This window comes from Rhincodon typus, chromosome 11, assembly GCF_021869965.1.
Source record: "Rhincodon typus isolate 14 chromosome 11, sRhiTyp1.1, whole genome shotgun sequence".
NCBI lineage: Eukaryota > Metazoa > Chordata > Chondrichthyes > Orectolobiformes > Rhincodontidae > Rhincodon > Rhincodon typus.
In genome coordinates, this window is record NC_063342.1 from 67,955,770 (window position 1) to 67,971,167 (window position 15,398).

The window sequence follows — 15,398 nt, forward strand, 5'->3', positions numbered from 1 at the left end:
GTTATTCATCACTGGAATAAACAATTTAATCGGATGTATTCTCTAGATTGTACCAGCCTTATTACTGAAGAAACAATGTTTCACAACCTTGTAATGGAAATATAAAAGGAATTTCACCAAAACATCCGATTTGAAATGTGATAAAACCATCATTAGCAATTTAATGAGTTAATAACCCCTCAAAATAATACAGAATTCACGTTCCACCTTTAAAAGTGAACCCAAGTGAAATAATTTTGGCAAACAAAGCATAAATCATTTAAAACAAAAAAAAACTAATTAAGCTTTTCACAAGTTTAATATCTTTTATTTAAAAAGTACTCAAATTAGGCAGTTTTTGTGATTGTGAAGAGCTGACCATCAGAGCAATCAGAGCAGCCATACAGTGTAACAAGTATTTATTGAATGCAACCACATATGTACAATTACACATTTTGGAAAAAAAAACAATATGTGCAACCACAAAATTAAATTACAGCTTGACCCCTTCCAAGCAAATAAAAAATGATGGGATATTTCTACATAAAAACTCGCCAATCATTCTTTATCCACTTTATGCTGACCTGTTCACTATCAAAATTGTGTACCAATATAAATGAGTAGGTTTACATGGATAGACTTAGGGTGTCTGCTCTTGACATTAAGCAAGCTTACATACCTTAGATCTCTAATCTAATGCAGGGTGGGAACTCTCAACAGGATCAGGTCAATGAGATTTAGGAAGCCCATTCTTAAAGCTAGTCAGAATCATTTAAAATGTAGCAAGCTCTGTGCATTTACCTTTGTGAACAGACAGCACTGCAGACTTTCCCTTATCCATAGTGATAAACGTACTCAAAATAAAAAAACTAATTTACATAGTAATACAGTAGCAAACAAGATCAAAGCCATGAAGGCCATTGCCAACTGATCAAACGCTCGCTAAAAAACCCCAGGCACTGTCACTTAAAAGGTTAAAACAAGCAGGGCAAAGAATCACTGCTACCATACAAGTATGTAAACTCCTAAACACTCAAACAGCCATAGGTGTAGGAGGAAAAACAAACTAATATACAGGCACTCAAAGACATATGCATGAATAAAATTAGTTTTATCATATAAATATTAGAAGTGAGTTACTGTTACTACACAATCCCTTCCCTATAAAGAAATGTAATCAAATTGTACACAGGTGCGGTAAATAGTTTAAGCTCCATCCATCGATGCTGCTTCTAACCAAATGTGTTACGACTGTTGAGGTGCTGGTCTTTTCAAATCCCTGATTTGTTTGATCAGGTAGGATTTTTCATCATTAAACTGGTCATCATCTGTTCTGTCTACTTGAAACTGACTGAGGAATTCTATGAGTTTGGTCTGGTTTTTCAACAGGATGTCCAGAATAGGTTGTGTTTTATTGGGATTTGCCACAAAAACCTAGAAAGTGCAAAGAGAGAGATAAATGTACAAGTTAACCATACAAATTAGGCAAATGCAGTTAATTCCACGATGTCCAAATGTTATGTTGTCAATAAGCTCTCCTATTGTGGTATCAAGCCATGCTCTTGACGTCACCCTGCCTTGCTAACTTAATTCTAAATTTTTAAATTAATATTTCACATCTCTTTAAAGGAGTGTAGCTCTTATAGATGCCTCAGAGAATGCTGCACAAGACACAGCATGTCCCCATGCACAGTCATCAAACCAATTATCAAACTGTGGCAACGAGTGACAAAACCTGGGAAGCAGTGGGTGTGAGGAAGAGGGGTAGTGTGAAGTGCTCAGTAAAATGATGTATTTATAAGTAATTATCTCATTGAACTGTTGGAGGGCCTTGCAAGGATACTAATAACACAATTCAAACTATTATTGGAATATAAAGGTAACAGTTTCAAGCAGAGGGAAAAGTGTCAAATTCACAGACAATATGTAGTAAATGCCTGATAGACAACTAACTTGGTAGAAAGTCAATAGTGAATGACTGTAGGATTGGGATTTCTATAAATTTTTCTCCTTAAAGAATTTGCATTTCTGTAGCACCATTTCATAGCTTCAGGACATCCTAAAGTGTTTCACAGCCAGTAAAAGTAAAAAGCTAGAGATTTATTGTAAAATGTCTTTCTACAGGCTAAATGAAAAAGGCAACATCCTTATAACAGAAGTGAAAAAGAAACTGTTAGCAATTTTTAATCAATATTGGGTATTACAGCTGGAAGAATTATTTCTACATAAATGAATAAACAAACAGCCTGGCATTAAAATTTTATCAGGAGTACTAAGGGCACAGACTTGAATGGTACAGTTCTGCTAAATGTGGACTTATTTTACCTTTAAATATTTTCAGAGATAAATACTATCCTCTGAAGTATACATTCAATTTTCACATAGTATATTATCCCTCAGTTGTAATTTTTTGATCCAAAAGCTTGCCTAGAACAATTGTGCTATTATATAAATGTGTATTAAAGTATACACTAAATTAGTTTAGCAGAGAGAATGACCAGAGTTCCTAGCCAGGCTACTTTCTCGGTTCCTGCTGGGAACTCAGTAGTGTGCTTTATTGTTTTGCTGCACTGCTGGCAGAAGCAAAAATATAGACTGCCCACGTCAACAGAACACAATTCTAACTTCTGTTAAGGGGGCTGTGGTATGCTTTGGCAGAATAATCTTCTATGACCTTGCCTTTCACCCAGAGAAAAGGTTATGAAAAGTTATTAATGACAGCATGGGCATGCATCTTTAGGAGCGCCAATATTATGTTGTTCTCCTCAAACTCTGTTCTCACAAACTGAACTTACCACTTGGAACCCTGTTATGCAGAAACTTGGATTTCTGTTGCATCTTTTAATGTAAGTAAAACATACCAAGGTGCTGTTGAAACAGGTGACCAAACACTTATTCAAAGACAAAAGCAGAAATTGCAGGAGAAACTCAGCAAGTCTGGCAGCAACTGTAGACAGAAAGCAGAGTCGTTTCGGTCCAATGACCCTTCATCAGAACTGGTCTTGTTTCAGACTTCCAGCACCCACAGTTCTTGATTTTAAAGAGGTAGGTTTAAATGAACAACCTAAAAGGAGGAGAGCTGTAGAAGTAGAGAGCAAGAGAAGTTTAGACAGAAAGCTCCACAGTTTCAGGCTTTGGCAGCTGAAAGCACAGCTGTCGACAGTGGGACTGTGATCATCAAGAATGCACAAGCAGCCACATTGGAAGTGTGTAGGGATCTCTGAGGGGCAGGTGGTATTGAGGAGGCTCCAGAAAAAGGGAGAGATGGACATGAGGGGCAATTTAAACAAACTCACAACATGCCCACAATTTTCTCTGATATGTAGCAAGCTTGTTTAATTTTATCTCCTTCCACCCACTTACAGCACAGCTAATAGCATAGCCCTTTCATGTTCAGAGTGCAGTGTATGTAATACTGACTACCCATGCAAAAAGCACATAGCTGGCAACTGTGTCAGCTAATGCAGCAGTCAATTTATACACAAAGCTCTACAAACTGAAAATAAATGTCAGACCAGCAATAAGGTTAAAAATACAACGTATAATACAGGGTTCATTTTTAAAGAAATGTGTTTCACTTGGTGGAAAGTAAAGCTTCGAGCCAAAAAAAAAGACATGATTACTAAGCAATTAAAAAAGAACTTCTTTAATCAGAGTGTGCTGAGAATGTACGACTTCCTAACAAGTAGGATAATTTATTTTTTAAAACATCATTCATAGGAAGTGGGCATCACTGGCAACAGCAGCATTTCTTGCCATCCATAACTATCCTAGAGAAGGTGCTAGTGAACTGTCTTCTTGGACCATTATGGTCAGCATGGTGAAGGCTATGACACAAATAAGTGGTTTGCTAGGCCATTTCAGAGGGCAGTTAAGAATCAAACACATTGCTACGGGTCTGGAGTCACGTAGAACAGATCAAGCAAGAATGGAAGATTTGGAAATTAGTGAAACAGATGCTTTTACTTAATGATAATCACCATTACTGACTTTTTTAAAAATTTCAGATACATTGAATAATTTATTTATTCTATAATTAAGCAAATTTAATGTCTCCATCTGCTGTGAATTTGAACTCCTGTTGCTAGGATCATTAGTTTGGGTCTCTGGATTGCTAATCCTGTAACATGACCACTACTGGACTGTATTTTTTATCCAAGACACATAGCATTGATGTTTTTAAGAAAAACTAGACTGATGTGAAATTGAAAGAAACAAAAAGGTGATTCTGATCAGCTTAGAGGAAGGAGGGTTAGGTTGGAGAAAGGACTTGGAACATGAACAGTGGGATGGACTTGACAAATGTCCAATTCAAATTGGAAAAGTTTTTTGTTAATTGCCTCCTTTTGCGGTATTAGTTGAGGGTGGTGAGGGTGGGTGCATGTATGCATATGCTGTGTTATGGCGGGGGGGGGGCGTGCTGGACTAGCTGGGGACAGGTGTGGGGGGTATTCTTTGCTCAAGTTGTGCCATGGAGGTTGTTCATCATAAGCAGAGAGAAATGGCCTTGACTGAAAACTTCATCCAAAAGTTTTATTTTTAAATTTAAAATGAAACAGAAAAAACAGAATGAACAATAGATACTTTTTTGTATTTAAAAAAGGAGCTGCCAAAAAACCTTCTCAGGATGTGGGCAATGCTCTTCAGGCTAAACATATACCATTCTGACCGATTTTCGGATCTTTGGCAATTTCTTCAAGGGAATTAGTAATTAGTTGCATATTGTAGACAAGGCATGTGCAGGCCAGACAGAGAAGAGGTGGCAAGTGACCTCCTTTATAGGGCACTGATTTTTCTTTCCTGTTTATAAATCAACAAATTACCAAATATATTCATTTCAATTTCACAACCTGCCAGGGTGGGATTTGAGTTTGCAATCAGTGAGCTGTTCAACCAAAACCAATAGAATACCCCAACAAATGCCTATGAAACCTTTAACGGGGAGCAGTTCTGCATCTTACTTATTGTAGAACAGCTGTAAATGGGACTTTTGTTAGTTAGTGTTAGCATACCACCTCTGGGCTAGAAGGCCAGGATTCAAGTCTCACCTGCTCTCCTTCCTTCTAGTTTACCATCCATTTTTCTGGGCACATTAGTGAAACATTAAGGTGCTTTTTACATTAGAGTACAAATGTAAGTCAGTTTGAAGAGAAATAATCATAGATTAAATAACATAATTGAAAGGGCAGGAAAAAAATGGCTCAACTCATTAACCCACATGAGATAATGAGTCAGCAGAATTGATAAGGTGTGAAAACTAAAACCTACTTCTAAGAAACACAAGAGCCCATGCATTCCCTTCATATATGGAACAGAAGAACTTTTTTTAAGGTTACAATTAAGATGTTAACAATTACTGAGGCATGATTCTGCTATTTCACCCACGTGGGCCAAGGCAGTGGATATCTCGAAGTTACTTGACGAGGAGAGAGAAAAGATTCACATACTTCACACTCAAGTCCAATCTCCCTCAGAAGACCTATATCTAAATTTCAGCTTTATAAATAGAGTGCAAGCTCAGATATCCCTGTGTCCAAGGACACACGGAGACTTACAGATGCCCACTGCTGGTTAAAGTAACTCAGCATGGACTGTGAATCAAACCATTGGCTTTCTGGCTCAGTTGACACTAGAAGATAACTTTATTCTTTAACTCAACAACAAGCCACAGTGATTGACTACTTCTAGTCCATGCAAAAACTACCTTAGTCTTTAATACAGTAACGCATCTAAAGGTTTTTCAGAAGTACACTCCAAGTCAAAAACTGACAAAGTCAAAGGAGATATGTGACTATATACTTAGTTACACTTCAAGAAGGAAAAGGAGGTGAAAATGGGAGAAAGGTTTAGATACAGCAATTTCAGAACTTCAGACCCACATAACTAATCAGCAACTCATAGCTGGAATCATGACAAATTTATTGTTGGCAAAACTTTAGTGTCCTATAACTAATAACCTTTATAATGATTCAAACTTAAAGTCTATTAATACTTAATATTAATGCTGGGTGAATCTCACCTGCAGGAACTCAACAGAATGCATTCAAATGATAAAATTAAACATACTGATTGAATCTAAAACAAGAAATATTAGGCTATTTATTAGTACCATCAACCTCCTTCATCAAGTTGAGTTATACTCAACCTAGACTAAAAGGGATGTATTTATCCAAGAAAAAAATTATTTTTGAAACAACAAATAATTACCGATTTTTTTAAAAAAGTCTATCAGGTGGTTAAATTGCATTTATTCTGCATCAGCCTTCGTTTAAAAGAAAGGAAATAAATAATCATAACAACTTACCTTGAATACATGAAAAGCCTCAAATTGAATATTCCTACTTTGGTCCCTTAGGAGGTTCATCATGAGCTTGAGGTTTTCAGGTTTGCTGATATACCTTGTCATAATTGTAAAGTTGTGCCTGTCCAAAAGCAGTTCTCCCACAAGCTTGACAAGCAACAGAAAAAAAAAGCAAATGTCAAAGGGCAGTACACAACACAGCATCACATTCAAAACAAATTCAAAAATTTGTAGATTCAAGGCTTAACTTACTCATTTCGTACTTGCAACATAAAATGCTTTTATCAATAGCTCAGGCCAAAAATAAAATGGTGATATTAGGAGTCAAAAAAATGATGAGCTGCAGCAAGCAATAATTTTGTCAAAACTTTGGTCAATGTCCTTGAAAGCTGTATACAGTTCTGGACACTGTTTCATAGTTTGGGTGTTGAGGACGGTGTGCAAAGGAATGTATCCAAGATGATGACTGGGATTAGTTACCTGAGTTTTGAGAAAAGAATAAAGAAGAAGTACCTGGGATGTGGCTTACACAGATTTTAAGATATGGTTAAACTTCTCAAGGAAACTTATAAACTGGATGTCAGAATTATAAGAGAAAATACTAAGAGAAACTGTAGGCCAAATTCATAGAAAACTGATAAAAGGCAAATATAAATCTCAGATATAATTAACTTCCTTACATAAAGGGCGAGAATCAAGCGGAATACTGTAACCGTAGAAACAGTTTGAACAGTGGTCATTACAGATCTTAAGAGAACAATGTGCACTTTCTAGGCACGCAAGACTTTTGAAGCTTAAACTCTGCAAGACTGATTTTTGAATCACGTGTTTTACAGGATACTCCAATTCTACGGTTGTGGGGAGATGACAGGATAATGGATTGCGAATGGTTTAAAAAATGGATTTGATTAATTGATTGCATCATGGGTCCCTGTAGCTTCCTAACTGCCTCAGACAGGAAGAATTTTGTTAGATGGTGCTGTGAAGACAGAAATGACTGTTAATGTACAAATGGAAACTGACCCATGTTGATACATAATGTTCACAAAGAACAATATTTAAATGAGAAAAAGAAAGTGAGCTTGTAGAAGTGGAAGGAAAGGACATTGCTTGTAATCTGGACAGATAGGAATGGGACAGCGAAAGAGAGGAGTTTGGTGGATGGCAAGAGAAGCTTTAATGAAATATCTTCGAGAAGCCAAGGAATGATAATATATTAAAGTCATAGATACAGCAGATATTGATGATAAGCTGACTTTGACAGAGCTGGTCTCAATAGAGTAAGTGTATGGAAAGTAAATGGACAAAATTCAAAAGGTTTGGATTTTAAATTTATTCAGAGTAACGAAGATAGAAGAAAATCACAACATGAAATGAACAGGTCTAAGTAGTATGCTTGCAGATAATTAATTCTTAGAAAGTTTCAGACTTCTCCAAGAAGAAATCCCAAGTTATTTTCTCTAATAGACTTTTCTTCCACTCTGCTTTAGTCTCAACTATTACAGTCTTAAGGGGAGAATATAGAAATATTTATACAGTTCTTCTGCAAAGGCATTCATCCAAGAAAAGATCCTCTCTAGTCTAAACTCCAATTTCTAGGAATGTAGGGTATTTAATAACCAAAACACCAACAATGTTTTGACACACAATAGTTGTGCAGAAGGTCATCACACATTCACTAAAATATTGGCTGTTATTACATTTCATTGCCTGAAGAAGCATCTATCATTTGATTAAAATCATCCACATAAATTCTTATTTCAGTAAAAACTCTCAACTTGTCATTCTACAATTACACCATCCCTACTGGGGATGCAGGCAGACAGACAGACAGGAGGATTCCATTCTAAACGTGGACATAAAATTGATACTACAGCATGCCCTGATGTAATTATATCATGGTCTCCAACCCTGCTTCATAGGAATAAATTATGGAATGGTATGGCAGTGAAAGAGGCAATTTTGCTTGCTGTGCCAATTCTTTGAAAGCCGTTCAATTAGTCCAGTTCGCCTGTATTTCCCTGTAACTCTGATTCTTTTCTCCTTTACAAGTCATCATTAAATTCTCTTTTGAAAGTCATCACTGAATTTGCTTCCACCATCCTCAGAGATAGATCATTTCAACTCTCTGCATGAGTTTTCTTTACTGTCTCCTATCACCTCTGATGCTTTTGCTTATGATTTACTGCAGTAATATCTGACTTGTCTACTGCTGGAAACAGTTTCTACTCATTTACTTTAACAGAACCTTCTACGATTTTGAAAATTTCAAATCAGATTTCCTTTAAACCATTTATTCTCTAATGTAAGGAAAATAATTTCAGTTTCTCATCCATTTTGATTCCTCCCATCCACCCATGTCTGTTTGCTGGTGTTTGCTCTCAGTACAACTGATCCATTTTTGCTACTAACACCTTACCCCACCTTCACCGCATTTTACTCCCTCTGCCTTTTGCTCTGGTACACCTTTACGATCTGTTCCACTTGCTCCCTCCATCACCCTTTCCACAACGTAAAACCCATTGCTTCTCCAGCCCTCTTCAGTGCCAAAGAACATTTGAAATGTTAACTCTGTCACTCCACAGATGCCATCAGTTTCTCCAGCAGCTTGTTTTTAATTCAGTTTCTTTAGACTCTTCTCTGGAAATGACACAGGATATTAACTTCCAATATGCAATACCATGCAAGTATTATTCAAAGACTAGAATGATCCAGTCACAATATAAAATATAGAACATAAACAGCCCTATATAAATCTCAATTTAATCAAAATGAACTTAAATTGAATGTCAGTGAGAAGTTAAAGAACAGTAATACACCATGACCATACTTATTGACACTCCTACCGTGAGTGACTTTGAAGGACATGTCTCCATCCAGTCATACAGTGTGCAAGCAGGCCATTCAGCCCATACCGACCCTCTGAAGAGCATCCAACTCAGGCCCGCCTCCTACCCTGGACACTTTGGGCAATTTAGCATGGCCAATCCACCTATTCTGCACAACTTTGGGCTGTGGGAGGAAACCGGGGCACCCAGAGGAAACCCACACAGACACGGAGAATGTGCAAACTCCAAACAGACAGTCGCCCAAGGCTGGAATTAACCCAGGTCCCTGGCACTGTGAGGCAGCAGTGCTAACCACTGAGCCATCATGCTGCTTCGCAGCGCCTCTCAGTCATTGCACCCTATCCCACACAAGGCCCCATTGCTGCTTTAGCAACCTCTACTGGCCCCTCTTTGTTTTTAAGCCAAAGATCATCTTTGGCTATAGATCTTCACTGATCTCACCTACAACTGCAGCTGCAAGGTTGAGAAGATACCATCTTTACGATAACCTCAACCTGTACGAGAATTAAACTTAACGTTGTTTGCATGTCAGTCTGCATTGCAAATCAGCAGTCCAGCTGTATGTTCAAATACAAAGTCATCTTAACAGTCTACTACCAATGTAAAACACCCTAAAATTTGGAGTCCCTTTAAACAGAAGGAAGTGTAAATTATGTAACTTGACAAATGTGGACAAATACTTGTAAGTATTAAAATAAAAAATAAATTTGATTTAATTGTGTGTTACCTTTAAAGACTGCCTTTTTGTCACGTAATTTTCTGAATGCAACAACTTCTCATAGTCATTAAATACCTTGAAAGAAAAGTTCCAAATTCCATTTTAAAAGTTCACTAAACACAAAGTAAATGTTAAAATGCACAGGAATTTTAAAACCAATACCAAAATGATTTTTGCTTACTTACAAGTTCATAGTTCTGTTCTAAGAACTGTCCACACATGACTTTATGTCTAGTGAGTAAATCCTGTGATAAAAATTGTAGACATTGAACTTTAAATTCAGGAATAAATGTATTTCACAACTCAAAGTCTATTAAGCTGGTGTGTTAATGCTCTTTAATCCAATTAGTATTGAATACATTTACAAAAAATAACTTGCATTTATATCAGCAAATCAAGGTAGTTACACATAGACAAAGCTATTTCACAGGAGCCCTATAAAAAAAGTTAAAAAGGAAATCATCCAAGATAGTAGAGTGGCGATTCAAAGATCAAAGCTTTAAGAGTGTTTTTTTTTTAAATTCTCTTGTGAAACATGGGCATCATGTGTTAAAGGAAGAGGAGGGAAGAGAAACTGAGAATTTTTAAGGGAATTGCAGAATTTAGAGTCTTTGCAGCAGAAAGCATGGTTACCATTGATGGAATGATTAATTGGAGATTGTTAAGAACAACAGAATCCCTACAGTGTGAAAACAGGCCATTCGGCCCAACAATTCCACACCGACTCTCCGAAGAGCATTCCATCCAGACTCACTCCCCTAACCTATCCCCATGACCCAGTATTTCCCATGATTAATCCACTTAAGCTACACATCCCTGGACACTACGGGCAATTTAGCACGGCCAATCCACCTAACCTGCACATCTTTGGACTGTGGGGAAAAAACTGGAGCACCTGGAGGAAACCTACGCAGACACAGGGAGAATGTGCAAACTCCATACAGACAGTCGCCTGAGGCTGGAATTGAACCCAGGTCTGTGGAGGGGTGAGGCAGCAGTGCTAACAGCTGAGCCACCGTGCCCTGAGATGAGGATTAGTTGAATACAGATATTTAGGAACTGGAAGCCAGTTTGACTCAGTGGGCACCAGGGTGACAGGTGAACATGGAATGATTTGAATTAAGCTACCTACAGAGTTTAAGCAACATTATGCTTAAACAGATAAAATATGGGAAGCTAGCTGAGAGTGTGGTGGAGTAGTCAATTCTACAGGCAACAAGGACATAAATGAGGATTTCTGCAGATGAGCTGAGGCAGAAGCATCAAAGAAATGGTAACAGGTAGACTTAGTAATGGTGTACATATTGTTGGAAGGACACTTCGAAGTCGATTAAAGCACCAAGGTTCAGCTTGGCTTCAGACAGTTACCCAGGAGAGGAATGCGCATTGATGGCTAAGGAAATAGGGACGTCCTTGCCTCAAAGAGTGAGACTATCTGATCAAGCGCCTCTGCCATGCTGCTTTGTTCTGCGTGCACAAATGACATCCTGTGAAACTGCAACAAAGGTCAACTTTCCTTTCTCATCCTATTTGACTTGTCCACAGCATGTGACATGGTGAACCACGTCCTTCTCCCCCAACATCTCGGTGTCATCCAGCTGGTGGGACTGCTCTCGTCTAGTTCAATCCCTCAGCCAGCAAATGGTAGCCGGAGAATCGCAGGTAATGGCTGGACTTCCTGTTCTGACAATAATTACCCCTAGCATACCTCAAAGATCCATCTTTAGGGCCTCTCCTATTGCTTTTCTACAGGCTGCACACTCAATGACATCATCTGAACGCACAGCATTAACTTTCACATGAAAATTATGTTCGTTACCTGGTTACCAAAATCTGAAGCAAGTCAGTCAGTGTTGAAGTGGTATACATGGACTGCCAAAGGGCATTTGACAAAGAGTCACATAATGGGCTTTGCCATAAAATATGTAGACTTTTAAACGAACATGGGCTAGTAAAATGGATGGACAAGTAACAAATGTAATTTAGTGCAGAAAAGTGCAAATTGGTAGTAAGACTGAGGAGGGCCAATAAATCAATGGTACAATTCTAGTGGGGTTACAGGGGCGGAGGAAATTGAGGGTAAATGTAAACAAATCAATCATGTGGCAGAACAGGTTGAAAAAGCAGTGAATAAATCAGACAGGATTCACTGCTGTAAATCACAATATAAAGTACCCAGGCAAGAAAGTTATGATAAACCTAGACAAAAACACTGATTCAGCCACAACTGGATTTTTCTATCCAGTTTTGCATAACCCTTCAGGAAGGATGTGGAGGCACAAGAGGAGGTACTGAAACGTTTTAGAAGATTGCTTCCAGGGATGAGGAACTCATTCTTTTTTTAATAAATTCATTTATGGGACATGGGCTTTGCTGGTCAAATCAATATTTATTGCACATCATTCGTCATCAAGAAGCTGCAGTGAGCTGCCTTCACGAACACTTGCAGTCCGATGGTGCAGGCTAGACACTCAATGTTGTTCGGGAGTGAGTTTGATGATTCTGACCCAGTGACATTGGACAAATGACAATACACTTTCAAGTCATTTTGGTGAGTGGCTTTGGGGGGGGGGGGGGTAGTGGGCGGGCACACGCAGGTGGCAGTGCTCCCATGTACCTGTTGCTCTCATTCTTCTGAACGGTAGTTGTCATTTGGTACTGTCTAAGGAGCTTTAGTAAATTTCCATGGTGCATCTTGTAGATAGTGCAAACTGTTGCTACTCAGTATCAGAGGTGGAGGGAGTAGATGCTTGAGGACGTGGTGCCAATCAAGTGGTTACTAGTTTATCTTGGATTGCATCAAGCTTCCTGAATGTTGAGAATACACCCACTTCACCTGATGAAGGGGCAGCGCTTCAAAAGCTTATGATATCAAATAACCTGGTGTCATGTGAATTCTGAAGAGGTACAGAGGGACCAGGCTATCCTGGTTCATAGACTCTCAAGTCAAGAGTCTTCAGAATTCCATTCCTCAAAGAATAGTGTAGGAAGATTCTATGAATATTTTTAAAGCAGAGCAAAGTAAATTCTTGACCAACAAGGGAGTCAAAGGCTATCAGCTAGAAAGTGGGAATATGGAGTTGAGGCCACAAGGGCTTCAGGCATGATCTTAACAAATGTCAGAGCAGGACTGAAGGGCTGAATTGCCTACTTGTGCACCTAAATTGTGTGTTCAGGTGATAGTCTTATAAAAACAAAGGCCTGAAATACATGTTTTAAAATTCCAACTCAGTAAATTAATATTTTAGAGATGTACAAATTCAAATAGCTGTGCCCACTCTAGAAGTGTTGCAAATGATAACAACAAAATTAATCCCATGCAAGCAGGAGCAAACAAGTTTGTATGTAAAACATCTGCGATGCAACAGCACTAGTAAAGAATATACACTTAAACTAAAAATTAAAATAAAGTTAATGAAACTGTTCAGTGAAATAATTTACCTTAAATGTAGCAAAGGCATCTGAGGCAATGTCAAATGTTGACATTTCCACATACTTGAAGAAATCTCTAAAATGCTCTGAATAAAGGATTATTTTGGCAAGCGGTTCATGTCTGATGCATTCTCTCAGCATGATTCCACATTTCAAGGCAATCTCTGGCATTTCATACCTGAACAAGAGTAAAGTAAATATTTTTGAAGACACTCAAAGGGCAAGCATCAAAGTCTACCATCATCAGCATTACTGATTAAAGCACAAACTTTAAATATTTAAAAACACCAGGCTTGGAAGTGCATTAAAGTTGCAGTGATATGCACTGCTCTGTATTATCTCCTTGTCAATTTACCCTCAGAAAACATTTCTAATATTTTTCTTAAATGTAAGAAAGAAAAACAGCAAAGACATCGATCATACTCGCAGCACTTATTAGGACATGGGAAAGAAACAAGACAACGACTGATTTTTTTGGCTTTATGGAATAAAACCTTCATGGAATAAAATGGATTAATCAAAAAGCACAGAACAACAATCCTTACTCCAAATCTAGCCATCCAAAGTTTTTCCCAATAAGCTACAAATCATCTCCACGAGCACAACAGGGCTTAACAGCTATCTTGAATATAATAAATCAATCTTCATTTCAGTTCAAGTCACTTTCCATCTTCCATTTTTGATCCTCACTTTAGCCAAGCCTCAAAGTCTGCTTTGTTTTCAAAAACCCAAAACATTCGTCAAGATTTTTCTTCCAGATTCTGAGAACTTGTTGTGTCCCTCCTCAATATTGTTTTTATTTTTAGGTGGAAGGTATAGCACAAGAACTGTAGGTCAGTATCTTGCATTTCCTTATACTTACATGAAATTTGGGTGTCACAAGGAAGGCTAGCATTTGTTGGCCATCCCTAATTGCCCTTGAACTGAGTGGCTTGCTAGGCCATTTCTGAGGCCAGTTTAGTAATTGCAGTGGATCTGTCGTTACATCAAGGCTCGGCAAGGATGGCAGATTTCCTTCCGTAAAAGACATTAGTGAATCAAATGTTTTTCTTTTACAACCACCAAAGGATAGCTATCATGATCACTATTATACCCTAGCTTTAAGTTCCAGATTTAGTAATGGAACTTGAATTTTACCAGATGCTGCTGTGGGATTTGAATCCATATCACTAGATCATTTGCCCAAGCCCCACAGATTACAGTCCAGCAACATTACTACTATATCATTGCTTCTTTACAGCCAAGCTTTTGCATAGTCTGCATTAATAGCATGAAGAACCATGAAACATTTATGCACTGCACAGTATGGTTCAGAAGATTAAAAGGAGAAAAAATTAAAATGCAGCATTTACTCGAAGAGGTCAAAGATGCACATGTGCAATGGCAAGATGACAGGCACAGATTTTAGAATATTCAAAATACTCTCAAAATGTAATAAAAGACCTCAAAATATCTGCAATACTAATGTTGGTACAGAGCTCCGTTGGCTAGACAAATAGCGTTTAGATCACATTATTGTCGAAAGCATCGGGGTACAATCCATGTTTTTGGGACCTACTCAGGCTCTCTTACATCCGACCATGTCTCCATTGAATAAATTCCTTGATTGCCTTGCTCCTCCCCAACATGTAGAAATTCCTGCTGCTTATACCTCTGGCCCATCATGCAGTCAGTGGCTCTGTTCCAAAATCTGTGTTACGGAGTTGTGTACAGTAATCGTGAATTGGAAGGCAGGAAGGTATCAATTTTTTTCAAACAAATTCTAAGGGAGAAGAGTGCGTGGTTTATACAGAAAAATAATGTCTGTATGTAGCTGAAGATGTACAGCCAATTCTGAGATTGAAACATGTATTAACTGGCTGTGTGATTGGAAACCTTAGGCTTGTTTTGATGTTTTGGCAATTAGCTGGAATTAGCCAATTAATTTAAACCAAACACTTAGCGATTGAAAGCCAACTGAATTTAAATCTGTTTCAGAGATAGTAGGAACTGCAGATGCTGGAGAATCTGAGATAACAAGGTGTAGAGCTGGATGAACACAGCAGGCCAAGCAGCATCAGAGGAGCAGGAAGGCTGACGTTTCGGGCCTAGACCCTTCTTCAGAAAACATTTTCTGAAG

At 38.1% G+C, this 15,398-nt stretch overlaps 1 protein-coding gene across 2 annotated transcripts in view; it reads right to left on the reverse strand.

Moving 5' to 3' along the window:
* Window positions 1-279: 279 nt before the first annotated feature.
* The window catches only part of cab39l (calcium binding protein 39-like), a 94,033-nt gene continuing 78,914 nt past the window's right edge, over window positions 280-15,398 (reverse strand). For both annotated transcript variants that reach the window (XM_048602821.1, XM_048602819.1), the window contains exons 6-10: window positions 13,289-13,457; window positions 10,033-10,092; window positions 9,857-9,922; window positions 6,284-6,427; window positions 280-1,413 (exon numbers count right to left, since the gene is read on the reverse strand). In XM_048602821.1, the coding sequence (XP_048458778.1) occupies window positions 1,225-1,413; window positions 6,284-6,427; window positions 9,857-9,922; window positions 10,033-10,092; window positions 13,289-13,457 (628 nt within the window). In that variant the 3' untranslated portion in view covers window positions 280-1,224. The remainder of the gene's footprint in view (window positions 1,414-6,283; window positions 6,428-9,856; window positions 9,923-10,032; window positions 10,093-13,288; window positions 13,458-15,398) is intronic.